Genomic DNA, 27,914 nt, shown 5'->3' with positions numbered 1-27,914 from the left:
GCCCTTTGACAAAAGTCCAGATCAAATTAATGCCATGTTCCTCCCCGCCTTCTAAGAGTCATAGCACTTTTACTTTTCCACCTACAGGGCTGGTTGAGGTGTCATTTTTTTGGCACCAAGATCTCTAGTTTTTATTAATATTATATTGGTGTAACAGAAATTTTTTTATTGCTTTTTGTAAATTTTTTGTAAAATATAATTTAATAAAATCAGCAATTTACACCGTTCACCATGCAGGAACAATAATGTTATATTTTAATAGATCGGACAATTCTGCACGCTACGATATGTAATATGTTTATTTATTTTTATTTTTATTTTTATAATGGGCAAGGGGGTCTTTTAAACTTTTATAGGGGGGGGGTTATAAGGGTTTTTTCAAATACTTTTTTTTTACATTTTTAATTACTGTAAAAGTTGCAATCATGCAATAATGTTATCAGCGATCTATGTATAGAGCCTGCCTGAGAGCAGACTCTATACATGGATCGCCGAACCGACAGGATGGAGGTAAGGAGCTTACCCCCGCCTGTCGGCAGCTGCGAGGGTCCCGATCACTCAGTGACAGATGCTTGATCTGCCACCGAGTACCTTAAACGCCGCGATCGCTGTAGATCACTGCGTTTAAGGGGTTAATGAGACGCAGCTGCGGGATTGCAACTGACTCTCATTAACTCCGGCCCCGGACACTGATGTGAGCGGGATCGCTCTCACTGCAGCGCTCCCGCTCACATCAGCAAGCCCTGTCAGTGCAGGAATGTATATATACATTCCTACTGCACAGGGTATGTGCAGTATGAACATATATATACATGTCACTGACGGGAAGGGGTTCATATGAAAACTTAATTTAAACAAAAGATCATTTTCTGATGACACTTTCCCTTTAAGAAAGGAGACAGGAGTCTTAGGATAAATGTGACCCCATTAATGTGGAAGTCTACATTTATGGTTTAGAATCATTACCTATACCTCTTTCAACACGTCTTTGATTGACATTTCTTTTCCTAATCACTTCTGTTTTGACAGAAATAAAATACCTTATAGCCGAGGACGTTCACTTGACAAGATAATGTGGAAAACACTGAGACGTGCACTTCTGTGTAGTAGAGTATAAGAAAAACATAGATTTTGCAAATCTGCAGTGAGGGCAAAGAAAAAACCCTATGGAAGTCATTGCTTTATCTGGTGTTAGGTATGTTACATGAAGCCATAGTGTTAAGCTATAAAAACTATATTGTTTTTGTATCATATCTGTGATTTATGTATCAAAAGCTTGATGAACATCCTCTAAGTGAGGACAGAAATATGGACATCAAATACCATGAAAGTCTCCACTAATGTGGGTGACAGTATCACTTTAAAATCTGGGGACTGTGAAGGCCAGGATAGCAGGGAGAGCTCGGTCATGTATATAGATCCAATCGATGACTATATGGCCCATGTGCATTCCTTTCCGTTCCCCATAGACCGTAATGACACTGGGACCAGTTGGCTGCTTAGCCTATCTGTGCGACGCTTTGTGCATTTAGACTTGTTAGCTGGGGCGCTGTATCTGTCTGTGCCTGACTGTGCTCTCCCTTTTAGTCAGATGGATTCTTGACATTCTCCTCTCAACTCTTTCATCCAGGAGTTGTTTACATCCGCAGGATCCCCTTTCACTAGATGTTCTTCCTTGATCGCAGCATTCTCAATCATCTCTTGACATGACTGCATGAGAAACCCCAATAGGATTGGCAGTTTTTAAAATACTGCCCCTGGTTAGTGTAGCACTGATGACCAGGCCTCGGTTATAACCCTTCAAGTGTCAATTAGAAAACTTTTGACATGCCAGAGATATGTCAAAAGTTTTGATCGGTCCGGGTCTGAGTGTTCAAACCTGTAACGATCGTCGGAACAGATGGGGAGAAGACCGTGCTAAGCGCATCCGCTCCCCGCTCTATGTCAGCATAATCAGTCGGGTTCCATAGACTTATTTTATAAGCCCCGACTGATCACCAGACACAGAGCTGGTAGACGAACATGCTTAGCGCGGTCTTCTCCCGGCTCAATCGGTACGGGTCTGAACATGCAGACCTGGACCAATCAAAACATTTGACACGTAAATTTTTTTAATGGTAATAGTGACACTTTAATTACTTTATAATTTGGCTTCAAAAGGAAACGATTACAATGAAAATGTGTTCACATGACTATTTTTATGCTGCATTTCAGGGTCACATGTTTAATTTCTCCAATCGTGAGAGGGCAGGTGTCTCTAATAAAGTGGCCATTTAGTGCAGGTTCACAACTTACACTGCTCCTTACGGCTTCATAATGTCATCCATACTACTACTGCTTCTGAGAATGAACTATAGAGATATAAGGGATGGGGTCTTGTTTTGTGTGGTTAGTGCTGGGACATCATAGAGGGTGGTCTCTTTTCAAATTATACTGTAGTGAGAAATAGTGCTACTTATTAGAATTACAATTGCTGCTTTCTGTTATCTACAGTTGTCTTTGCATCCAGTGCAGTATGATGACATAGCAACAGGAAGCCTACGTGAGCTTTCCAGGACTTCCAGGCATTGCCTGAATTGCCTTAGGTCAGTTTGCTGTTTTTAATCACCACCTTCTTTCCTGTGGCCAAAGAGGGTAAAGACCACCATTAGGCCATGTTGATTGCAACAACGGCCGTGATTATTACAAAAATATACGTTACCTTGCCTTTTATGGAATCCCGGCCGGAGTGTATACACATAGTATACGCTCCAGCTGGGATCTCTAGCGGCACCGCAAACAACTGACATGTCAGTTTTCTGTGGCCACTAATTCATTGAATAGCGGCCGCAGAAAACCCTGTCAGTGCACACTATGGATAGAGCAGGTTCCGGCCGCATGCTCCATAGTGCGCAGTGGAAAGTTCTGATGCAGGCGCACATGGATGTGCCCACATCAGAACTTTGCGGCGATGATCTTTAATGAGACCGGCCGGGTCACGGAACAGCTGGTCTCTTACGGGGTCTGAACATAGCCTTAAGGTGTGTGGAGACTGACATGCCATATAGGCTGCACTGAGAGTCCTATCATTTTTCTTCCTCCCAGAATTCTCAGTGAAGCATGACTGGCCTGAAACATGAAACACTTCAATTTTGTTCTGCTCAAGGCTAAATATTACCTCCTTGGTCCTAACCACTGGCCTCTCTGTAGCCAGCACCCTGCTTTGTACTGAAAGCAAGCAAGGACCCGGAAACAGCAGACTACAGATCTACAAATGGGAAACTTCTGGAACATAAAGAAACATTTTCATAGTTTCAAGATAAACTTTGCAACGTACTTAACTTAGCAGTTTTTCTTTGTCACTGTCTACGTAATTTTCAAAAGTGATAGTTCGAGCCTTAAATTAGCATCTGAGCTCCCTATTTATGACACCTACGTATTTGGTACAGTTCATCTCAATCGTAAGTCCTTGACGGGGTATTCTCGGTTGCCAAAATTGCCTTTCTTCATTATGTTTCTGGTCTACTTTTACTTTCTGCTGTGGGCACCTCCACAGTCAATGGCTGTTCTGACCAGCAGCACTGTTCTCCCCTGCTCTGCATTCTGCTATTCTGTGTCTGGCTCTGCTATTTTTTGTACAGCTCTGCTATGCCAAAGTCCTGTCCTGACGGTTTCACAGGGCTGGAAGCTTTCAAGGTGAAGATGGATTACTGCAGATAAGGTGTGCATGGGAGCCCTGCTCCCTCAGAACATTGAGGGAGTGAGTCATCAGCCAAGGTGGGATCTTAGACAACAGCTGTAAACATTACAGACAACTCAGAGGGCCTAGAAGGGAGACAGAGCTAAAAAGGTAAATAGAACCAACAGCAAAGTTTCTTAAAGGGTAACTATCAACAGGTTAGGCAAATCTAACCTGCTGATAGCTCACTATTGCGCACGCGGTGCTGAGGATGGAAGGTATGTCTGTTACCTTCATCCTCGGTGGAATTCTTGTGCAGTTTTAATGTGGTGCTCTGTCCGGTAAGGCCACTTGGAGCACCTCCCTGCCCCCAGAGCATCGATCCAGCAGCTCCCCGGCCAGCCTGCTCCCCTGAAAATCATTAGGAGGGGTGGATTGGAGCTCTGGGGGTGGGGCAGTGCTCCAAACGGCCTTACCGTATATGGCACTACATTAAAATTGCACAGGAACAGTGCCGAGGATGAAGGTAAGAGACATACTTTCATCCTCAGCGCCCCATGCACGCTGTTTCAACTTGATACAGGGAATGTAAGTTATCAGGCCACAATACTGCCTCTGTTTTAGTATTGTGTGTGGCCAACAGAAAATATACAGCATTGATGTGAATGCTGAAACAAGTAAATACACATGACATGCTGCGACTTACACACAAGCAGGAAAAACGGACTAAAATGCACCTGTCATTAAAGTGGCTTCCAGTATGCTTTGTCCCTATGCAAAGTAATGAGACAAACCCCCCTCATGCTCCAAGACTGAAGGGGCTTAAACAGGCAAACAAGAAAAGCAATTCTTCAGCAACTTATAAAGAGTCTCCTAATGGAAAAACTAACAAAGGTTTCTCACAAAAACAACGCTGATTGATAAATATTAGGAAAGAAAAAAAAAAAACAATTGCTACGCTAGGGGAGGATTAATTTTATCAGGCTGTCCCTCCCTACCTGGAACATTCCTAAGGCAATGGCATGACAGATTTACAGTAAGCCCTTTGTTTTTATCTGTCAAGTAATGTGCCGTGAAGATCTGCTTCTTATCATAATACTGTCAGCTGCTGCTGCCACACCAGACTCCTTCCCCTACACCTCTACATTCATTTATACCTTCAGCTAGATAAACACTGGCACCCAGCCAGAGCTAGACAACTCATAGCCCTTGGCTTGTCTTTTTTTAAAAAAATTTTTTAGAAAACCAACTGAATCATTACAGAAGGACAGTGTCCGACTTAACTAATATATTTCATTAGGTGATTTGTCCAAGAAAGCAAATACCAACAAGAACCACAATGGCCTGCTTTATGGAACTGCACTGTCCAATAAGAAACCTAAACTTGTGAGCGTACTCCTTTAATTTAACTGTATCCGCTTCCATTTTCTACTAACATCAGCAAATAGGGTAGGTGGCACTTGTTTGAGATGTTGGTTGCAGGTGGTATTATTAAGGGTGAAAGAGATTAAATCTGTGATAAAAAAAAGTCAGCAGAAGTTTATGGAAACATCAGAAGTCAGCGATGTTTGCAGAACAATATTAAGGAAGGCAGCTATGTAGCCCATTTTAGACAGCTGTTGGCTCAACATCTGCGCTCTTGATCCCCATGCATGAATGTATGGCTCGCCCAAGAGTGCATGTACTCTGAACTGGAAGAAATCCACTGCTGGCAAACTCTGGCAGGGGTTTATCCAGCTGAGAACAAGGGGTCAGACATGAAGAAATTCAACATTTCCAACAGTGACAGCCTGCTCAGCCAATCAGTGACTGAGACAGCGCTGTGGCCTGGAGACCTGGAGAAGCTGCAGGAAGACACCGGGGGAGTGCAAACAGGTAGGAATAAGATGTTTGTTATATTTTATAATAAGGCAGCAACATATAAAAAGTTTTTTTTTTTTTTTTTTATTACCGGAGTACCCCTTTAACCCCATTTCGTATTAGCAAGGACCATTACTAGGAAGTGCTGAGCAGCAGGACTGGGTACTGGCAGAAGACACAAGAAGGCAATTAAATACCAACATGGGTATTACCTCATAACTAAAAAAAAGTAGTCCACTGAATATCCCTTTAAGGGCCCAGATGAAAGAAAAAGGCTGAATATATTATTTCAGTCAGTAACCCAGAGCTCTGATCTTGATCTATGATCACCCCCCCCCCTTATCTTATTCTCCTGCATATTAGGAGAACGGCTAAACAAAATGATGTAAGTAATACACCGATCTGTTCAGTGTTTATATCACTAATTTATGCTGCCCTCATTTAAGCCAGCATAAACTTAGTCACAGATTCCCTTTAAGTGCTACACACTGTGACCAGCTTCGGGGCGGTGGATTTATACGTGTCTCTAAAACATCTGGGTAATTTTGAAACAAGTAAAAAAAACATACAGTATTTTCCTCTACAAATGGAATTCACCTGACTCTGATCCATATCTCTGACAGCTGTTACATATGACCCCCCGAGGACTACAAATATATCTCAGGCTCAAGGTAGACGGCTGAACATTGAGGGTAATCCAGAACACCTGGCTCAAACAACTGGAGACAAACAACTGAGATACAGACACAGCACCTGCCTCTGCAGCCTAGTACTTGGGTTAAAGGGGTGAAGATCCTTACCGCAATGACATGAAGTTTAGATGTCACAAATCTGAACCCAAATACAAACAGTATACAGAAATCATATAAAAAAACATTAGGAGCCAGTCGCACAGTATCTGTGTACAGGCAACATAATTCTGTATATTGGAATAGAACACAAAAGCAAAATTGTTAGCAAAGACCACAATGACATAAAAACCTCTAAGCACACATGATGTAATATAGAAGATGAGCATATTCATCCAGTTTGCCAAGAACATTAAGTAAAACCTGTGAAAAGAAATGCACTTGACAGCTTGAAGAACGGGGATAATGAGTTACGATGATGGACTGTAATGATGGATGTGCAGTTGGGATGAACGCACTGAATTCTATAGTCTGTTCCAAACCTGATCGGCTAACAAAATTTAATCTGAAGAGTACACATGACTAACGAATGGCACAGCAGAAACATCCCATCAAGAAGTTTCCCGAGATATCTTGTGTGTGCACACCGACTGGATATCATTCCTTCTTCATATGCCGACCATTAATGTAGAGAGGAATGTAAGTGCTCTCAGCTCTTTGAATGTACTTGAATTTGTTAAAGGGGTAGTTTACCGAAAAAAATCAACTGGTGCCAGAGATTTGTAATTGACTTCTATTAAAAAAAAAATCTCAAGTCTTCCAGTACTTCTTACCTGCTGTATGTCCTGCAGGAAGTGGTGTATTCTTTTCAGTCTGGAGAGCAGTGGAGATTTTCTATTAGGATTTGCTACTGCTCTGGACAGTTCCTGACATGGACAGAGGTAGAAGCAGAGAGCACTGTGTCAGACTGGAAAAAATACACCACTTCCTTCAGGACATACTGCAGCTGATAAGTATTGGAAGACTTGAGATTTTTATTTTTTTTAATAGAGGTAAATTACAAATCTCTGGCACTTGCTGGGAACAACTGATTAGAATTTTTTTTTTTGGGTGAACTATCCCTTTAAGAGATCCTGCACATTTTGTTGGGGCCTATAAACAAAGTTGGGGTGTGGATGATGCTCAGCAATCGCTACCATTAAGAAAGTGTATGGATTAAAAACATGGTTAAGACAAGTTGTCTATCTTTCCCTTGGATGTATAACAAGTAGAGTTGAACGAACTTCGAGCACACTCAGGTTAGTCTGTACCCGAGTGTGCAGCATTCGATTAGTAGTGACTGCTGAAGGTGGATCCAGGAATTCCTAGGGCTGCATACAACACTTATCAAATGCTGCACGCTCGGGTATGGATGAACCCAAGCATGCTCCAAATGGCTACAATCTAATAAACAGCAGCTTATGGCCTCCATTCTACCACAATAACATATACTCATAGAGTCATTGGCAGCTATTTAAATCGAAGGACAATTCTATAGAATTTGTCAGATTCTCAGTAAAAAAAAAAAAAAAAAAAAAAGACTATACAGTAGAAATTGTGTCTCTGCACTCTATAAAATATTTATATTTAAAAATTTGGTGGTAGTCCAATAAATCAAACGTCAAATTAATTTAAATGGTGAATGATAAAACGTACATGACTAGTTACTGGGAACGGGAATCTGATTTACTTGTTTGCAGTATAGAATTCCCATTGAAACAAGTGATGGGAAATCTAGTTCATTTTGGGGAATTAGTTCACTATGAACTAGTTCAAAGATCAGTTCATTTAGTTCATTATTTCTCCGGCTCTGGGAAACTGATAAGAAGTGACTAGAAGCAGCCTTTAGCGCTAGCTACTTGGATGAGATATTATTTTGCTAAAAATATTACATTTCACGTATCACATTAGTTATTATTTTTGTGAATGCAATGACTTATACAACAAGCTCAGTGTCATACTGAACTCTGCAAAAGTATCATTATATGTGTTATTTAATATATAAATGAGACCTAAAATCTGAGGATTTTGTTTGCTTTTATAAATTAATTGCATTTTCTTTTGTCCAAATTGCAGCCGTAAATGAGCCAATGGAGTAAGTGTTAGTAAGTATTTTTATTTTTGCATTTTTTAGCTCAGTGATGTAAATGATAATCATTCTGGTAATAGCAGACAACAATTAAACAGCCAATGAGAAATCGTTGGTCGTTTGATAGAATTCCGACCTATTTTTATTGTTTGATCTTTCGCAAATCGTTTGGTGTAATAAGAAGTCATAGCTGAAACGTACTCAATAGCGACAACAAAACGAGAGCAAGAACGATCATAAGTAACAATCATCGTTCCTTGTAATTGGGCCAACGATTTCGGGTCGTTTGCCGTAGCGGTTGTTTGAGATTGTTTATCGTTAATCGTCAAAAAAATTGCTTGGTGTAATAGTACCCTTAGCTACCTGGTGGAGTAAAAAGAAAAAGTACAGTACAGGCCCCATCATGGCTGCAGCTTACAGCTCTGTGTCCTGAGGAGCCTAATGAGCATAGAATGTTCATTATGTGCAGCAATACATACAAAATTTTAAAGGGCCGGAGTACCCCTTTCACCACACAGAACTTTGGGCCTGGTCAAAATCAAGCATATATTTAAGATTGATCACAGGATAACAATTATTTAAAGGGGTTATGCAGCCCTCCAGAGACAGACCCACTCTTGTTGGATGATGCTTTGTAACTCTGCTCCATTGAAGTGAATGGAGCTTAAAGGGGTAGTGCGGCGGTAAACAATTATTCACAGAATAACACACATTACAAAGTTATACAACTTTGGAATGTATGTTATGTCTGTGAATGGCCCCCTTCCCCGTGTCCCACCACCCCCACCCGTGTACCCGGAAGTGTGGTGCGCTATACATACCTGTGACTTGCCGACTCGTCTCCGATCTTCAGTCTGCGATGTCTTCGGACGGCCCGGCCGAACCCCTCCGAGCGTCCTGAGTGCCGGCCGCCCTCTTCAGCGTCATCAGATGCTCAGCTGCGATTGGCGGAGCCTAACTGTGCTCAGCCAATCGCGGCTGAGCAGCCGATGACGCAGCAGAGGGCGGCTGGCACTCAGGACGGACGGAGGGATTCGGCCGGGCCGTCCGAAGACATCGCAGACTGAAGATCGGAGACGAGTCGGCACGTGACAGGTATGTATAGCGCACCACACTTCCGGGTACATGGGTGGGGGTGGTGGGACACGGGGAAGGGGGCCATTCACAGACATAACATACATTACAAAGTTGTATAACTTTGTAATGTGTGTTATTCTGTGAATAATTGTTTACCGCCGCACTACCCCTTTAATTGCCGCACTACCCCTTTAACTTTTATTCACTAAATAACACACATTTCAAAAGTTATACAACTTTGTAATGTGTGTTATTTAAGTGAATGGCCCCCTTCCCCATGTTCCCCCCACCCCGGAAGTGTTGGTGCATTATACCCTTAAGCTAATTGCTCTCTGTCTCGCTCTACAAAATGGCACTGTTTTTTCTTTTTTTTTGCCTTGTATCCAGTGCCTAATCCATGATATACACAGCAGAAGAAATAAAGCTAGAGCAGCGATGACAGGATTGCATGCCACACCAGCAGCCATATCAATGAGAGCTTCCGATATGTCTCTATGCCATGTCAGAAGTTCTTAGAGCTTGGAATCACACTAACAATAAAAAAAGTTACCGAGTGGTTGCTGAAGGTTTTATACAAACAACTCTCTTTCAAAAGGAAGGAAATCCCTCCAAGTGCCTTCTGCGCGGCTAATTCAGAAGACAGTGTCTAGAAACCTACAAAACCGCCCAATTATTTATTCAGTGATAAATGATATTCAAAGGCGAATACATGCAGTGTAAGGGAGACCATTCACTAGGCAAACAAATGATCTAAATAATATAATACTTTATCCGGGGATTTCTGTGGTATATTTTTTTTTTCAATTCATTTTTTTAAACCATATATTAGTTAAAAATCAAACAAACAGTTTATCTCATTTTAGCTTTGGCTAAAATAAAAAAAAACAAAACAGCCGTTTAAGGCTACGTTCACACGTAACGGATCCTCAGTGAGTTTCTTGCTGCGGATCCCTGTCCTGTACACTCAATGGCAGACAAACTCGCAACTCGCGAACTCGAGTATGTCCGCAGCCCGCCCCGTTAGCCCCCCCGCTTGCCGGAGAGTATACTTCACCAGGTCCAGCTTTGGCTTGCTTTGGTGCTCCCGGTGTCTTCACCTCCCGCTCAGCCAATCAGTGCGCTGAGGCGGGGCAGAGCAGAGCACTGATTGGCTGTGCGGGAAGTGCCGAACCCACAAAGCAAGCTGGAGCAGGGACCAGGTGAAGTATACTCTCCGGCAACCGGGGGGTTAACGGGGTGGGCTGCGAGTCTGTCTGCCATTAAGTGTACAGGACAGGGATCCGCAGTGAGAAACCGGCTGCGGATCAGTTACGTGTGAACACAGCCTAAAGGAGAAATCCGGGCAGACCTCTTTTTTTCCACAAGTGCCAGAAAGAAACAACATGCAGTCACCTCCCTGGCTCCAGCACTGGTGGCCCCTTCTGAGTGGGCACCCAGGTCGTGACGGGCAGGGACGGATTAACTTTACCATAGGCCCGGGCTGTTCACCAAGCCTGGGCCCCCCAACCCCACTGTAATTACGGCAGCACTAGCGTGGTGTTTATAGTACAGGATAGATAATGTTGAGAGATGTGCAAAATTGTGGTAAAAAAGCTGTGATATTTGCTAATCATGGCAGAACTGTAGCCAGGAGACAATACACCACTGAAAGTAGAAGTCTTTTTGGGTGTCCATGGGCCCCCAGGAGCTCAGGGCCCCGGGCTACCGACCTGAAATGGACCTATTATAATCCACTACTGGTGACGTGTCATGTCCACACAGGCAGTCAGCGGCCCTAAGAGGGTCCAACCTTGGCCGCTGAGTGGACCTGACACGTCACGACCAGAGTGCCCTTTCAGAACAGGAAGGGTAAGGGGCCACCAGCGCTGGAGCCACGGAGGTGACAGCATGGTATTTCTTTTACCCTCCCCAACACTTACTCCTTTACAGTATGGTTATTACTTATCTAGCAACGAAAACTTCAGGAAGTAAAGGCCACTAGAGAGGCATGAAGAACTTTACTGTTTTGGGGGAAAATGTTGAGGATAGAGTAAGTATGAAAAAATCTAAAGAGCTACATAATGAATAAATATAATGAGATCTATTATCATTCTTTGTCATTTTAACGTGTCCAGCACCAACTCCTAAAACTAAAAGTGAGAATTTCCTGCATCGCCTGCCTCCAGGGAAGATGTATGTGATGCACATCCTTCTCATAGATCTTACTGCCCCTAGTGTTTACATAAAGAAAAATCTTTCTTTTAAAGTCTTTTATTATGTTTCTAACTTTAATTGGAACAAAATACAAAGACGGAGCTAAATATTGTAAAATCCGCCGTGTATTCTTGCCATTAATGATGTCTGAAGCTACCGCACAGAGGAATCGATTTTTGTGCGGTCCTCAAAATGAAATATAATGGTAAAAGAAAGGTTTTCTAAAGTAATATAATTTCAAGGGTAGGTATTATAAGTTATTCATAAAGGAGCGGCTTGTCTGTGCTGTTCTATCTGATGGCTGTGACATAAAGTGCTGCTCTTATCTGATGTGACCGCTACGCACTGTGACTGACTGGCCTCAAAATTAGTAATAAAATGTCCCATGGGCGCTGTACATTCCGATTATTATCCTCGCTTATATCTACTGTGTTATACTCTGGTACCTGATCAAACATACAAAATAGTGCTACACTGCAAGTTCTTATTGGGCTACTGATTCCCTATTGAGTGACAGCTGTAGACCACAAGACTGCATACAACTCAATATTGCTTTTAAATGCAACTGTGGCGCAATAGTTAAAGGACAACTCCGGCGCTGATTTAAAAAACATAGTTTTCCCACTTACTAGCCCTCCTGAGTCTGTCTCTGTTTTAATTTCCCTCTGTTTTAAGGTCCCTGAAGCTCCAGTTTGTGTCTTCATTTTTTATTCACTTCCTGGTTTGGGGTTTCCCATGATGCACTTTGTCTCCTGTGATGTCTAACTGACTCTATAAAACTGTTAGATGGTATACAGCTAGCTCAGCCAATGAGAGCTGAGCAGCCTGTGTCATCTGACAAAGAGAGGCTGGCCTAACAGGGTTTAGACCCGCCTCCCTCTTGATGATGTCCTTGTTACAAAATGGCTGCCACAGAACAGCCTGGGGTCAACAGTCATTAGGTAAGAATGTGTTTACTTCACTTCCTGGTGGGGGGTTGAGGGGGGAAAAGATAGGGAAGGGGGGCAGATAGGTGATTGAAGCATATTAGAAAGTTATATAACTTTGTAGTGTGTTTCAATTACTGGGAAAAAGCTTTTCACTGGAGTACCCCTTTAAAATCAATTTTTAGTGTGAGGGTCGTATTACACGGAATGATTATCTAAAGAAAACAATAAGAAGAAGAGCCGATCGGTTAATCATTGTCTGTTAACAATTTCAATTTAAAAATCAATGGTTGCCAGTCACACATCAGTATGTGTATTAGTGATGCGCGGCCGATGGCTGATGACAGTGTAAAGAAGATAATAAAAGAATATACTTACCTGTCCAGGCTCTCCCAGTTTCCTGCTGCCTTTTCCCTGCTCACCCCAGCTGCCGCTGAAGCTTCCGAAGCACTGTCCTGTTTCAGGCAGTGATTGCCTGAGCGGCCTGTCACTTCAGAGATGGTTGAGAAGCTTCAGCAGAAACTGCTGGCAAAAGGCAGCAGAACACCGAGGAGCCTGGACAGGTAAGTATAACTTTATTATTTTCTATATGAAGCAAGGACTACATGGACATTGCTAATGATGTCTGTGCAGCCTTTCTACTCTGACACACTTCCTGCAGGACATACAGCAGCTCATAATTACTTGAAGACTCATAAGTATGACTCCCTGGAGGGTCCCCATCATGGTGCACAGCTACTTCTCATTATACCCATTCTTGGGGAAAGAACCAGAACAGAGTTGTTTGCCAGCAGTACACAGGCAGGCACTCTCTCTTAGTTCTCTGGCCAATCACGCAGCAAGTTAAGGAGCACCTACTCCCTTAGGCTGCACCGGCGAGAGGAGGAGCTGGAGGGGGGTAACTTATGCACTGGCATTGCAAGGTGCTACAGCAAAAAAGGGATTCCATTACGCACTGAACTGCTGCTAATAATGGTAAACGGGGAGATTTACATACAGAAGGCAGAACTGTGTACATACAGTAGAAGGACAGCTGATGAGATTAAAGTCTTCATTTATCTTTCAGGCACAGAGTGTATTTTCTGGCAAGGCCAGATAGCTAGCCGGCATGTAACCACCACTAGCTAACCAACGCATCCACTTCCTGTGATCTGTCTTGGTGTTTCTGTTAGTAGAAATGGAAAGAGCCTAAGGGTCGTTTTACATGACCCGACAAAGGACTGTGCAAGGACGCAAACAAGCACTGATCAGTGAGATGGTTGCTCGTTCGCAGTGCCTTTACATGCCACAATCAATTGAGAGGCCGGGCCCTGGATAGTTTGTGTGGCCATGGAAACTAACAGCAGAGATATGCATATATCCGCGCTGTCTTTTTCTAGATCACACAAGCAGCAGAACATACTTACCCGAGTCGCTGCTGTGCGATTTGGCATCCCGCTTCTTCTAGCTGTCAAACATTCTGTCAGAAGAGCTGGATCACACAGCAGCTCAGAAAGTAAGTATGCACTGCTGTTTACATAGGAAGATATGCAGCCAATAGCGATAAATTTAAAGCACAAAAGATGTGTTAAGCCAAGGATCAGACTTTTCCAGCTCCTTTTCTGATCTCTGCCATTTTTAAACGGACAATTATCAGCCGAAGGAGCATTTTTAGCATAACTTTTGGCCAATTATCGTCCTGTGTAGAAGGCCCTTAACAAAAAGAAGCTGACAGCGGATTGAAGAGAAGGGAGACACCTATTGGCTAAGACTTTAGAGCTTTTTCCCTGGAATAAGGAATCAGTATTGAAAAATGTTAGGAATCCCCCAGGCTATGGTATGGAGGCAAGCCGGAGGGGACCCACAGCGAACGTTTAACAACCTTCACATCTGATATTGTAGGACAGATTTAGGTCTGACCCCATTCTGTATAAAAATGCTCCTAAATAGTAGGAAATAAGTTTAGTGGCCCAGTTCAGATAGAAGCAGCAGGTAATTAGGCATGGTATACCACTAGTTTAACCCTTTATGTGCATTCTATAAATGCCATTGTTTGCAGACACATGACACAGAAGTTTATGTACCACTAGATACATTGCTTTGAGGGTTTTTTTACATAAACTGATCTGTGCCGGTGCAGGGATGCCGGTGGCGCAGTACTCTTTTTGAACCACTGCCTGGTTCCCGCGCACGGCACCTGTCTGTTATCGAGCACCGGCCCGCCCCACCCTGGGAGGGGGGCAGATCGTCACACTGGGGGACCAGCGGGCCCCCAATGCACCCAGGTTGGCTGGTGCTTGGCAACAGACCGGCACAGTGCACAGAAATGGGGCAGCGATTCAAAAAAAGGACTGCACCACCGGCATACCTGTGCCGGCGTTGGTCTGTTCAAGTAAAAATCCCAAAGTGATGTACCTAGATATACCTAGTGGTACATTTACTTTTAATAATCCAGCATCCATATGTACAGATAGAAACTACGTAACGACTTAGCTATGAGATGGCAGAAACTAGAAATAGCCGCGACGGAGTATAAAAAGCCCAAATGACTTAAACAGTTGGTTGGGCTGAACCGTGTCATAAGGTAACAAAGGTTTTTAGGACAGCTGCCTCATGTATGCCTCAGATCACAGTTCTATAACCTTCATCACATTACACACTTGCCTGCCACCTGCCCAGTGTCTTTTGCTGCGTCACAAGATTAAACGCATTTCCCAGAAGACAATCCATCCGTATGTCAATAGCCAGGTCTACTTATAGTCATTTATTCCCTTAAAGGGAGAAAACACACCACGCAGAGGCCCAGGAAATAAATCACACACCGTCTGCGATGAGGGATTTGGGTACTTTTTACGAGATGCTTATTCTGTGTTCAGCCATGTGATTTGTGTAAAATCCCCTCCAAAAATTCCTCTAAGAGCAATGATGGAACGTCTGAGCTTTAGAAGGAAAATCCCGTGCCAGTAGTAAGGAGATGCATCTGCCAAGAAGGGTTCATTAGGATTCAGCCTACCCCAATAATCACTCAGCATCCCAGTCAATAACCTGGGAGTTCACAGCTTTACAAGGGATTAACACATACAGAAGTGGTTTGCTTAGGTCAAAGACATAAGAACGTCCCCGTAGATCAGGCTGGAACGGAAGCTTTTAACTCCATCAGCTGTCTTTGTCAGGAAACACACATGCAGGAACATTCGGAGACGCAGACGGCAGATGCTGAGGATTGTGCTGTGATTTCTTAGCATATAGGGGGAGATTTATCAAACATGGTGTAAAGTGAGACTGGCTCAGTTGCCCCTAGCAACCAATCAGATTCCACCTTTCATTTTCCAAAGAATCTGTGAGGAATGAAAGGTGCAATCTGATTGGTTGCTAGGGGCAACTGAGCCAGTCTCACTTTACACCATGTTGATAAATCTCCCCCATAGACTGTAAAACATTTAGGTAAAAGTCAGCATTTCCATCATTTAATCTAAGCTAGAATGACAGATGTGTGTTGTGTGTTGACTACAATGACCGCTTCTAATTGACAGGGGGAAATCACATTATCTGTTTTCACTAAAGCTGGCCATACACCTTCAATAACTGGCGGCCGAATGATCAATTGGCTGTTGGTTATCTTTCCCGACTGACTACTGTCCTCCCCATACATGAGAACAACAGGCAAGACGGAGTGTTCCTGTGTTCGCTATTGGGAGGAGAATACAGGGGTCAGGCGAAGATTTTCCATGGTGCCCGATGCCTATAACCACCTATATCATCTGTGGGTGGACAAGCGGGAGAGACCCATGAAATTAAAGAGCTGCATTTACGATCCAGCGATGGTTTGTGTAACCGATCGAGCAGTGTAAAAAAGTGCGGCGGATTATAAAATCCTGTAGCCCGCAGGGACAGGGGGGAAATTGTGTCCAGCCCCAGTCATTGAGTGGCTGAGTGGCCAGTCCATTACTTGGGTCATGACGTGCCAGCCCTGGACATCCCATCCCGTGGCTGGCCCAGTCACTCACCGCGAGCATGGGGATATGTAAGTTAGTAGTTCTAATCAATTTCCCCCCTGCCCCTGCAGGATTTTATAATCTTCCGGACTTCTCCTTTAAAAGGGCACGATCAATGTAATCAGCACTCGTCACAGCGTACTCCTCGGCCTGTGTAAAAGAACCTTAAAACTTCCCCTCGAGGTTACCTTATTCAATGTTAACTGAACTTATCTTGCATCTTATGGAATCTATAATCTTTCACATTGATGGAACAAAATGTGCGGCTCATGTTTGTTAAAGCGACACACCCACAATCTGACTCCCCCAAACCGCTTGTACCTTTAGTTAGCTGCTTTTAATCCAAGATCTGTCCTGGGGTCCGTTCGGCAGGTGATGCAGCTTTTGTCCTAAAAACTTTTAAAAACTTGCAGCCCTGTGTAAAATTGGCGTGGCCTAGAGTATCTGTGCCCTAGGATTGCTCCGCCCCTCCGTCCCTCCTCCCTGCCCTCGTCATCATTAGGAATGCCCCTGGGCAGGATTTTTCCTGTTCATCACCTGTCTGAACACTGCACAGGTGCCTTAACAATCCAGCTCATGTGCCGTGCTCACACAGGTATTGAATAGGAGAAATTGTTCTAGGGGCATTCCTAATGGCGAAGAGGGCAGGAAGGAGGGATGGAGGGGTGTTGCAATCCTAGGGGATGGGTACTTTAAGCCACACAAATTTGACACAGGGCTGAAAGTTTAAAAGTTGTTTTTTAGGACAATAACTGCATAATCTCATGGACCCGAGGATAGACATTGGATTTAAAGCAGCTATCCGAAGGTACAAGCGGTTTAGGGGGGGGTCAGATTGTGGGTACAGAGCTGCTTTAAATGTAATGTGCATAGATGGAATTAAAAAATAATTATATATATATTTCTCCTAAAACCTTTATAATAAAACCTACACACAATAGAAATATAGAAAGTGTCTCCTAGAATTGACTGCCCTGTATATATAAACCATAGGAATAGATGACTGTAGATAACAGTGAATATGCAAGGAATGTAAATGGCTAGGTAGAATTTATCAAAGGTTTTACAAGTAAAAACTGCAAAAAGTGGATTCCTTCTTTAATGTGGCAGAGATAAGATTTAGATAACACAGGAGAATTGATGTTCCTGCGTCTCAGCACTAAAAACAGCCCGTCCATTCCTCATAACAGACACTCGCTGTGTTTAGAGAATATTACGGCCTAATGTTCATGGATTGGCTCACTGTCTGGACTTCCATAGGGATAATATATACCATAGAGACAATTGTATACACAATACTGTTAGGAAGGGTATTATAACAAAAGCTTCAGCTACTGATTGAACTTCTTACTGCACAACAAAGTCGGATTCTTTTTACATCCGGAATGAATACACAATATGGAATACACGTTTCCTTTTTATTGATGGCATCATTGTAATGCAGCTTTACGGCAGCCACCTGTGATTTTTACAAATGGTAGAAGAACCTGGTAGCAAATGTACCATCAGGTACATTCGCTTTAAGTGTTGCACATGCATAGAACACAGTGCTGGTGCGGGGGTGCTGGTGCTGCGGTCCTTTATTACCTACTACTGAGCATCGACCCGGGCTGAAGCACTGGATACGGGCCTACCAACCCCCCCGTGGGAGGGAACCCCATCCCCTCTGTTACGTGGCTCCATTAGAATTAATGGATGCGCTGCATTGCTTTATGTTATCAGCAATCTGCTGGAAGAGCTTGTCATAGGTGATAGGCTCTACCAGCAGATATTGTCACGGCAGCCAATGAGGCCTAGCACCCTGCAATCAGCTTCATACAGTCAGGGGGCACAGTGTGGGGGGCACAGGTGAGCTCAGGGGTGGGGGGGCACACAGGTGAGCAGGGGGGAGGGAGACACTGATCAGTAGCAGCTGTCAGTGTCCTCCCTCACTTCAGTGGAGTGGGTAAAGGGGCGTTTACACGTAACGATTATCGTGCGAATTTGCTCGATAACGATCGAATTTGAACGATAATCGTACGTATAAACGCAGCGAACGATCAAACGACGAACGAGAAATCGTTCATTTTGATCTTTCAACATGTTATCAAATCATCATTCGCTAAAAATTTGCAGATCGTTCCGTGTAAACAGTCGTTCGACGATTTAATTAATGTGTGAGATAGGCTTAAGCGATCGCAAAACGATTTTCCGTACGATATATCGTACCGTCTAAATGCTGATCGTTATGAAAAAAAATCATTACTCCGACATCGTTAATCGTACGATCGGGCCAATTATCGTTTCCTGTAAACGCACCTTTAAAAGAGTTAACCCAGCCCATTGAAGAGACAGAGGACATGTGATCCCGACATGGAGGGTGGGGGCCAGGATCAGGGAGCGGTGTCGGAGTGGACTGAGATTTGATGATTGTATGCATTAGGTGGGGATGAATGCATCTAGATAACAGCAAGACTGTGCAGGATCCATAATAAATTGATATTGGAAAGATGGAAAGCTATGGGTGGGCATAGTATTAATGCAAAAAATTTGGGGGGGGGGGGGGGGGGCGGGAATACCCCTTTAAGCATGGCATGTAAACCGGTAAACGATGATATCGGAATTCAGACGTCGGTCATTACCAACAAATGTCGGGTGCACATAACACTGGGCCAAGGTAAACAATAAAGTCCATATACGTCATGGACGGGAAAGAGTTAAAAAAACGAACACAAAAAGATGGGCGAGTCTGTTTTCAGAGATTTTTCTGGGAAAAACAAGAAACTGACAAAACAATGGATGAAAAACGCAAAGGGGGCCACTAAAACTGGATAAAAATATTGGCAAATCGCATAACACAGCGTATAAAGGAATAAAGTGTATAGCCACAGTGCAAACAATCACATGCTGTTAAAGTGTCATAATCTGATACCAAGGTTTGACCTGAGGTCTTGGTGGAGTAATAATCATCAAAGTGCAAATGGCAAAATAGTGGTAAAGTTGATACTTACAGCAATAATATAGTAAGTCCAGACAGGGTCGAGATACGTATATACTACTAAACTTCAATACATAAAATGTAGATAGTAATATTCCCACTAACCTTCTGCTGGGCTAACAGCTGCAGGTAGACTTCCCCAGTCAATAGTTTGGGATGGGCATGGATGAGGAGAAAAGACGGCCTCAACCCCATGATCCTGTACGATAAAGATGAAATATTATAGAAGATAACACAAAGATTCTTCATTGTCTAGGAATCTATAATAACTGGATGAAAAATAATAAAATACATATTATTAATCACAGTAATGCAACCTAATCATCTACATTCATCAAGTCTTCTGGTAAATGCATTAAGGGGTAATTAAAGGGTGCTCAGGGCAAAATGAACTGATAATGGATGACTCATTGATATAAGATCAGTGGGGTGCTGACCTCATGATCAGCTGTTTGCCAGAGTGTGAAGCACACAGCTCCATACATCAGTCAGCTTTTCCCAATCGGGGCGCCGTGCCACATTGGGTTCCTTGAGAACCTGCCAGGGGTGCTGCAGCATTCTGGTGGGAATGTTCCCTTTAAGCATCTCTAAAAGCTGCTGACATGTAGCTTCTAGGGATGTACTGCTTGTTGTAATGTTCAACCTGCTCACCGTAGTGCAGGGCATGCGGGCTGAACATCAAAGGTAACATATTAAAGGAGCAGGAGCTGTCAGCGCTTTGCTTCTCTATTGTCATAGTTTGACATGTTTTTTTTTAAGTGAAAGGGAATTCTGTCACTGCCAAACAGATCAGTGTATTACATTCATCATTCTGTTCAGCTGTTCTCCTAATATGTGGGAGAATAGGATTCTTGCCACACCCCTCCCCCACCCTCCAGCTGCTGATTGCCTGTTGACCTTATATACACAACATGGATAGATAACTGCCAATCAGCAGCTGGTGGGTGGAGTTTTCTGCTTCTCATGAATATCCAGGACTACTGCGCTCATGGACATAATGGAGAGGACTACTTATTGTCCATGTTATTCAGGAGGATATCTCTCAATCAGCTGCACAGAACAATGTAAGTGATACATCATTCTGTTCAGCTTCTCTGTCACTAGTTTATGTTAACCTTAGATAAGACAGCATAAACCTACTGACAGAGTCTCTTTAAGGAAAGCATAGAATTCTGCACTCTGCAACACAAGAAAGGAGAACCAACTGCTAAGTGTATATATATATATATATATATATATATATATATATATATATGACTAAATTTTATTATTTATTTTTTTCATTAAAAAAAATAAATACTAAACTACAAATTGTGAAAGTTGTCGGTGAAATTCAGCCTTCCTAGTGTAACTATAACTGCATTTTCACAATCCTTACCTTCAGGTCACGGCAGTTCCACCGGGCACTTGATCATGAAATCACCATTACACAGCCAATTTCACTAATAATAATAATAACATTTACCTCTTCTAATATAATATTTATTTTACTGTGTTTTAAGTTGCAGCCAAAAAGTACATAGAGTGGAGAGCATGGAATGCAGGCGGCACATTGCTTCCATTAGCAGTTACTTGGGATCTGTTATCTAACAAAACAAAGAAATATAACTTCTAAATATACGTGGCTCAGAGATCACTGCGGATTCCAAAAACAAAATAAAGTGACACTGTCACCCCCTTTTTGCATTATGACATCTCTACACAGGTGGTATGGGTAAATTTAGCAGTTTTAATACCTTATTTTATATCATATGTCATGGTGCTTATTCCAGTAAAATGTGATCTTTTATCAACTACAGATAAAGTGGGCGGGGCTTCACCTCACCAGCGCCACTTGGCCCTGGCCCTCCATGACATCGCATGCACATAGGCCCGCCCCGTCGTTGACCATTGGAACAGGCTGGCCTAAAAGGTCTAGGCCCTACCCCCTCTAGGTTGGCCCATACCAATGGGCGTCGAGGGGGTGGGCCTATGTGGTGATTACGCCACTGAGGGGAGGGGTCAACAGTGGGGCTGTAAGCGGGGCTAAGTGGCGCTGTTGCCGTGAAGCACTGCCCACTTAACACAAACTGCAGTTGATAAACTGCTAAATTTACACCTGCGTAGAGAAGTCATAATGCAAAAAGGAGGTGACAGTGTCACTTTTAAGGGGGAACTATCAGCAGGTTAAACGAATCTAACTTGGTGATAGGCCCCTATAGAGCCGGGGATGCTGAGGAGGAAGGTATGTGTCCTACCTTCCTCCTCCGCGTTGGCTCCACCATGTTAGTCAGGGGTAACGTCAGGTTCGGAGCAATGCCGTCACGCCAGCTCTAATGATAATCAATGGAGGGGCAGGCCAGATGCTCCTAAGGGTGCTCCGGGGCAGGTGTTACCCCGACTAACAGCATAGGACCGGGACACATACCTTCCTCCTCAGCGGCCCTGGTGCTATAGGGGGCTATCAGCAGATTTGTCTAACCTGCTGATAGTTCCCCTTTAAACGAATATTCCATCTCTAAAATACAAGTGACAGCAATCCAATACAACTGCTTTACTGATATTGCTTTGATTATGAGTTTACTTCCATAACTGAACTCTGAATTCTGCCAGCGTCCTGTTACTAGACAGCAGGGCATATTGGAAACTTAGATGACACATAGGGATGTTCACATCTATGTTGGAGGCTTCATCGTGGACTCGATGGGTAGAATAGTGAAGCAAGCAGTGTTATTTTCCCCATCAAGCACTATGACAAGACCCAATGGACCCCATCTAAGTTAGTGGAGTCTACTGGGCGATGGTAGTTTTGCGTTGTGGTTTCTGTAATGAATGAAAACCGCAATGCAGATGTGGACAGAGCACATCATCGGTTTTCTACAAACAATAGCAGGATATTGAAAGCAGCTATAGAACTAGTATAAAAAGACGAAATCATTTGAAACTAAAAGCAGAAGAAAAAAAAAAAAAAAAAGAGAAATTCATTTTGCATACTAAAACTTTTCAGACTGAAATGTAAGATATTATTGTCCAATAAATGAGTACAATGGTGACACTCACAGCAGCGGCTGCAACAGCGCCTGCTGCTCACTGGTGGTTAGACAGAGAAATTATATATATATATATATATATATATATATATATATATATATATATATATATATAATAGATTATAAAATAGTAGGTGATGGTAAAGATTTACCCTGCACAATAATCTGCACAGTAACCTCTAGGTCACAAAGCATGCCTAAAAATTCCCCCATAGAAGTCTAAAGGGTCCCCTCTGTCTATTGATCCAGGTAATACATTAATTTGCATCAAGATTTTAGCACAAATTGGTTTCCCTCTTAGGGTATGTTCACACTGAGTAAAACGGGCGGAATTCCGCGGCAGAATCCCGCCTTTCTCAGTGTGTCATTGCCCGTCTATGGGAGAGCGCGCGCTCCTCTGCTGCTGCGGCTCTCCGCTCAAAGAAATGGCATGTCATTCACTCACTACAGGACACTGAGCACGGCGGGATTCCGCAGCGGAGAGCTCCGCCACAGAATTCTGCCATATTTGCTCACTGTGAACATACCCTTAAAGGGAAACTGGCAGGTTAGACGTATCAAGTAGCAAATATGTAGTTTTGGTGCAGTTTCCCTTTAAGCCTTACCCCCTATGAATAAACACCAGTTTGCAGTAAATGTTCAACCTATTGTTTTTGAAAAAATCCAACCCCCTGGATTATCTTACTTTTAGCTTGGTCATAGTTGGCCTGGGACCTCCTAGGAAATGGACTTCTGGGATTTCTTTCTCTTCTGTTTCTATACTGGAGGATGGTAAGAGTTCTTGGTGCTGGGAATCCATATGAAGGAACTGGAGAAATGTGATATTAGAAGCAGCAGCTGCCTTCTTCACACCCTGGACCTGGAGGATCCGTTCATACCAGCCTAATATTAGAGGAAGTCCATAGATCTTCTCTGGTGATACTTTATGGAGAGCAACCTAAAAAACAAAGCATTTATAAAGTTTTTTTCCCCCTATAAGCCGGAGAATACAAATAGCCTGTAAGATATTGCATGTGCTTTTTCCATTAAACCCATTGAAGGTATAAACCCACACACCGTACACGCAGCAGATATGCAACAAATACGCAGATTGTACAGATTTGATGCTGTGTTCAGTTATTTAGATCTAATCTGCTGCGAGTTTGCTGCGTATCGCAGCAGTAAATACGCTGTGTATACGGTGTGTGGGTTTATACCCTGAAGCTGGTCTCACACAGCGGTTTCTTTGGCACAACCACTGCAGCGGCATTTTGTCAGAAAATTGCCGTATTTGAAACCAGCCTCATATAGATAAAGGAAAAATCCAAATGGGGAATAGTATTTACCCATCAGAATAAAATATAATTATAGTGTCAAGTAGAAAAAGTAGCTCATGTATTGACTTGGTCACCGTACTCCATATCGATACTGGTAGAGTAGGGTTTAATCATTTGGAAATTTCTCGTCTATCCTCTGCATGAACCTCTGCAGAAGAAAAGCGGAAAACAGACATATGAGGAAAAAACATTGCTACACCATCATAAAGTGCAGAGTAATAATAATAAAAAAAATTCATTCTAAGGTGTCTATTGACTTAAAGGGAATCGGTCACTCGGTTTATGCTGTCTTTAATAAGGGCAGCATAAACTAGTGACAGAAATGCTGAACAGATCGGTGTACTTCCATTATTCTGTTCAGCCATTCTCCTAATATGCAGGAGAAAAGGATTCTTGCCACACCCCTGCCTCCGCCCTCCAGCTACTGATTGACAGTTGACTGAATCTACAGAGCATGGATAGATAACTGCCAATCAGCAGCTGGTGGGTGGAGTTTTATGCTTTTATGAATATCTAGGACTACTGGGCTCATGCACATAATGGAGAGGACTACTTATTGTCCATGTTATTCAGGAGGAGATCTCTGGATCAGCTGCACAGAACAATGTAAGTGATACATCATTCTGTCCAGCTTCTATGTCACTAGTTTATGCCACCCTGAGATAGGACGGCTGAAACCTGCTGACAGAGTCTCTTTAAAAGACACAGCAAAAGATGCTATATGACACTGTGACGTCATACCCAGCTTTGAGGCTGCTTTTCTGTTAACAGAGCCATACACTGACTGGAATATTCGAACACTAAGGGGGACATTTATCAAGACTGGCGTACTTGTATACCAGTCTTAAATAAAGCCCCGTCCCCTTTTCCCGGTTGAATTTACTAAGAGGCGTAAACTTTGTAGCAAAGCCGAACAGCCCTGTGCCTGGCCCAGACATTGCAGAACAAATCTGCACATTTACGCCTGCAAGTGGGCGTAAATTATGACAAATCTGGCGTGAGAGGAGGCCTCCTTTCTGCCTTACCACACCCCGCTCTTCACCCATCAGGTGAGTGGGGCTTAAGCTTGGTGTATTCCAAGGAAAGGGGTGCAACATTGAATCTCCCCCTAAATGTATTCAGTGTGCAGATCTGGATATTTTACACTAAAGAACTGGCTGGTCTTGAGGGTGTTCCTGATATGTAGTGGTTATACAAAGAAGAACGGATTGTGAAATAGTACCAGAGCCATAGACAATCAATGGTCACTGAAGCTCACATGGAGCAAGGCTGGGTTCACAATACGTTTTTGCAAGCAGTTTTTTGCAAAAAAAAGGGATGAAAAACTCATGGAAAAAAAGGATGCAACTGTGTGCATCCGTTTTTCCATTGACTTCCAATTATAAAAAAAAACAGATCAAAACTAGAGATGAGCGAACCGGGTTCGGGTTCGAGTCGATCCGAACCCGAACGTTCGGTATTTGATTAGCGGGGGCTGCTGAACTTGGATAAAGCTCTAAGGTTGTCTGGAAAACATGGATGCAGCCAATGACTATATCCATGTTTTCCACATAGCCTTAGGGCTTTATCCAACTATAGCAGCCACTGCTAATCAAATGCCGAAAGTTCGGGTTCGGATCGACTCGAGCATGCTCCAGGTTCGCTCATCTCTAATCAAAACAGATCCGTTTTTTTAGCGTACACAAAAAAAGGAATCCTTTTTTTTTTTTTTATAATGGAAGTCAATGGAAAAATGGATCAAAACAGATGCACACACAGGCATCCGTTTTTTCTCTCTGTTTTTTGCAAAAAACGCATTGCAAAAACGCAGTGTGAACCCAGCCTAAAGGCTAGCCTGCTGCACAATACGTACAATATTAGGCAGGTGTTTTAATATAAAAAAGACAAATAAAATTAAATACCAGTAAGGGTACAAACACACACGGCTTATACGCTGCGTATTTACTGCTGCGATACGCAGCAGATACGCAGCAGATTAGATCTAAATAACTGAACACAGTATCAAATCTGCTGCGTATCTGCTGTGTGTGTTTGTACCCTAACAGTGATCGCTATATCAACCATTTTGTTCTACATAGAAATAGCAAAAATTGTCCAACCATCATAAGCAAATGCAAATACAGAGTGAAAAGCCGCTACCGTATTATAGACGAGATCTCTAATAGGCTTTCACAGTCTATTAATCGCAGTGGAGTAAGCAATGCGACTTCTGCATGTTCTATACATGTCATAAATACCTGACAGGAACTGAGGCAGGTGACAGACTTCGGGGACAATGGAGGAGGATTTCCTCGCATGGCTCTTATGACTGGCAGACAATTCTGTGGTTTACTAAACATAAACTGTACACAGCTTCACTGCTCCCAATGAGTGTTAACATATACCAATCCTGTTCTGTACGCCACTCTCCAATATCTCACTCCATCATACATATATATAGAATTCATATTCCATCATTTATTCATATTATTGTAAATATTATTTTTATTGTTTTGTTCTTAACAGCAAAATTGTAAGGAAAGGATCCACCGCTGACACCAGGTGGTGGCCACAGCTCGCCTCCTCCCCGTGCCTGCACAGGTCACAGGGCATGTCCAGAAAATTCTACTATAGGTTGTATTCTAAGGGTGCGTTTACACAGAGAGATTTATCTGACAGATTTTCGAAGCCAAGGCCAGGAATGGATTTGAAAAGAGGGAAATCTCTGTCTTTCCTTTATGACCTGTTCTCTGTTTATAGTCTGTTGCTAGACTAGGCAAGAAGGCTGTCTTCATACCCATTTAAAGGGGCATTCCACTCACATATAACTTTTGATATGTTGCTGCCCATGGTGAGACTAACGACTTTTTTTACATACTTGCTATTATCTAGTCAGTCTCCTTCCCCCAGTTCTCAGCTGCTGTTTTCTGTTGAAGACACAAAAATCTGTGTGTGAGGTTTTCACTCTGTCTCCCCCTCCTCCACCCTCCCTTCTGAGACAGCTCATATAAATAAGTCCCTGGCTGGCTGTATCTGCAACACTGTCGCTTCTTTGTAATGCTGACAGGATTAATCACAGTTCATTAGCAACTTGACCTCAGAATAACCCTCCAACGATTACAAAGAAGCCTCAATGTTGCAGATAGGGCCTGCCAGGGACTTGTGTACATCAGCCATTTCAGAAAGGGGGGGGGGGGGAGAAAGAGAAAATTTCACACATACATTTTTGTGTCTTCAGCCGAAAGCAGCAGCTCAGAACTGGGGGAAGGAGAATGAATAGATAATAACAAGTATGGAAGGAAATGTTAGTCTCACCATGGGCAGCTATATATGAAAAGTTATGTTTGACTGGAATACCCCTTTAAGGGAAATAATATCAACACAGAAAATGTATATACAGTGCTGTTCACCCTTATTAGAATCCCTTTATTTTTTCATAGACTACAATATCTTCACAAATAAATGGAAATGTACTAACATTATAGCCTCAGGACTTTTTAATCAGTGATCCAAAGTAATAAAACAATAAAATATTATTTTTCAACTTACATGGTGTAATATCAATGAAGAAACAGAATAAACGGTATGTGCAGAAATAATGGTACCCCTAGGTAATACTTGTCTGCACACCCTTTGGCACTGAGGAAAGCCTCCAAATGTTTCTTTAGGCCATCTATAAGCTTCTCTATAACTTCTCTTCTGGTATTTTCTCCCACTCTACGGCCGCATGCACGAAAGCGCTGAATGTTACCCCAGAATGTTACCCCAGGGATCCATCAATATCATGCTGGCAGCGGGAGAAACTCTTTGAATCCCTGCGGCACTGTAACGACAGAGCCAAGCAGCTCGATAATCTGCTTATAAGCCTGCCGCTCCACTCTGGCTGCCTGGAAAAGCTGGATCCAGTCCTGGGAGAAGTTTTCCAGGACTGGATCCAGCTTTTCCAACACCCTGGTCAGAGCAGCACAGAATTAAAAGGTAGTCAGCTGAGCTAACAAAGCGATTTGCTTCATTGGTGCTGCAAATTCGCTCATCTCTAAGGGCCCTATTACACGGAACGATAATCGGCAGAATTGGCCCTATCCGGCTGGTTATCGCTCTGTGTAATAAACACAACGATCAGCCGATGACAATGATCATCGGCTGATTGTTGATATAGGTTTGGACC

General features: G+C 43.0%; 1 protein-coding gene across 2 annotated transcripts in view; it reads right to left on the bottom strand.

Annotated features, from left to right (window-relative positions):
* Positions 1-27,914, bottom strand: part of GSTCD (glutathione S-transferase C-terminal domain containing) — an 84,116-nt gene that overhangs the window by 28,284 nt on the left and 27,918 nt on the right. For both annotated transcript variants that reach the window (XM_069978419.1, XM_069978418.1), the window contains exons 4-5: positions 23,137-23,388; positions 19,528-19,621 (exon numbers count right to left, since the gene is read on the bottom strand). In XM_069978419.1, the coding sequence (XP_069834520.1) occupies positions 19,528-19,621; positions 23,137-23,388 (346 nt within the window). The remainder of the gene's footprint in view (positions 1-19,527; positions 19,622-23,136; positions 23,389-27,914) is intronic.

This window comes from Dendropsophus ebraccatus, chromosome 7 (genome assembly GCF_027789765.1).
Source record: "Dendropsophus ebraccatus isolate aDenEbr1 chromosome 7, aDenEbr1.pat, whole genome shotgun sequence".
In the NCBI taxonomy this organism is placed as follows: Eukaryota; Metazoa; Chordata; class Amphibia; order Anura; family Hylidae; genus Dendropsophus; species Dendropsophus ebraccatus.
The sequence above is the reverse complement of the archived record's forward strand: the minus strand, read 5'-3'. Positions and strand labels throughout refer to the sequence as shown.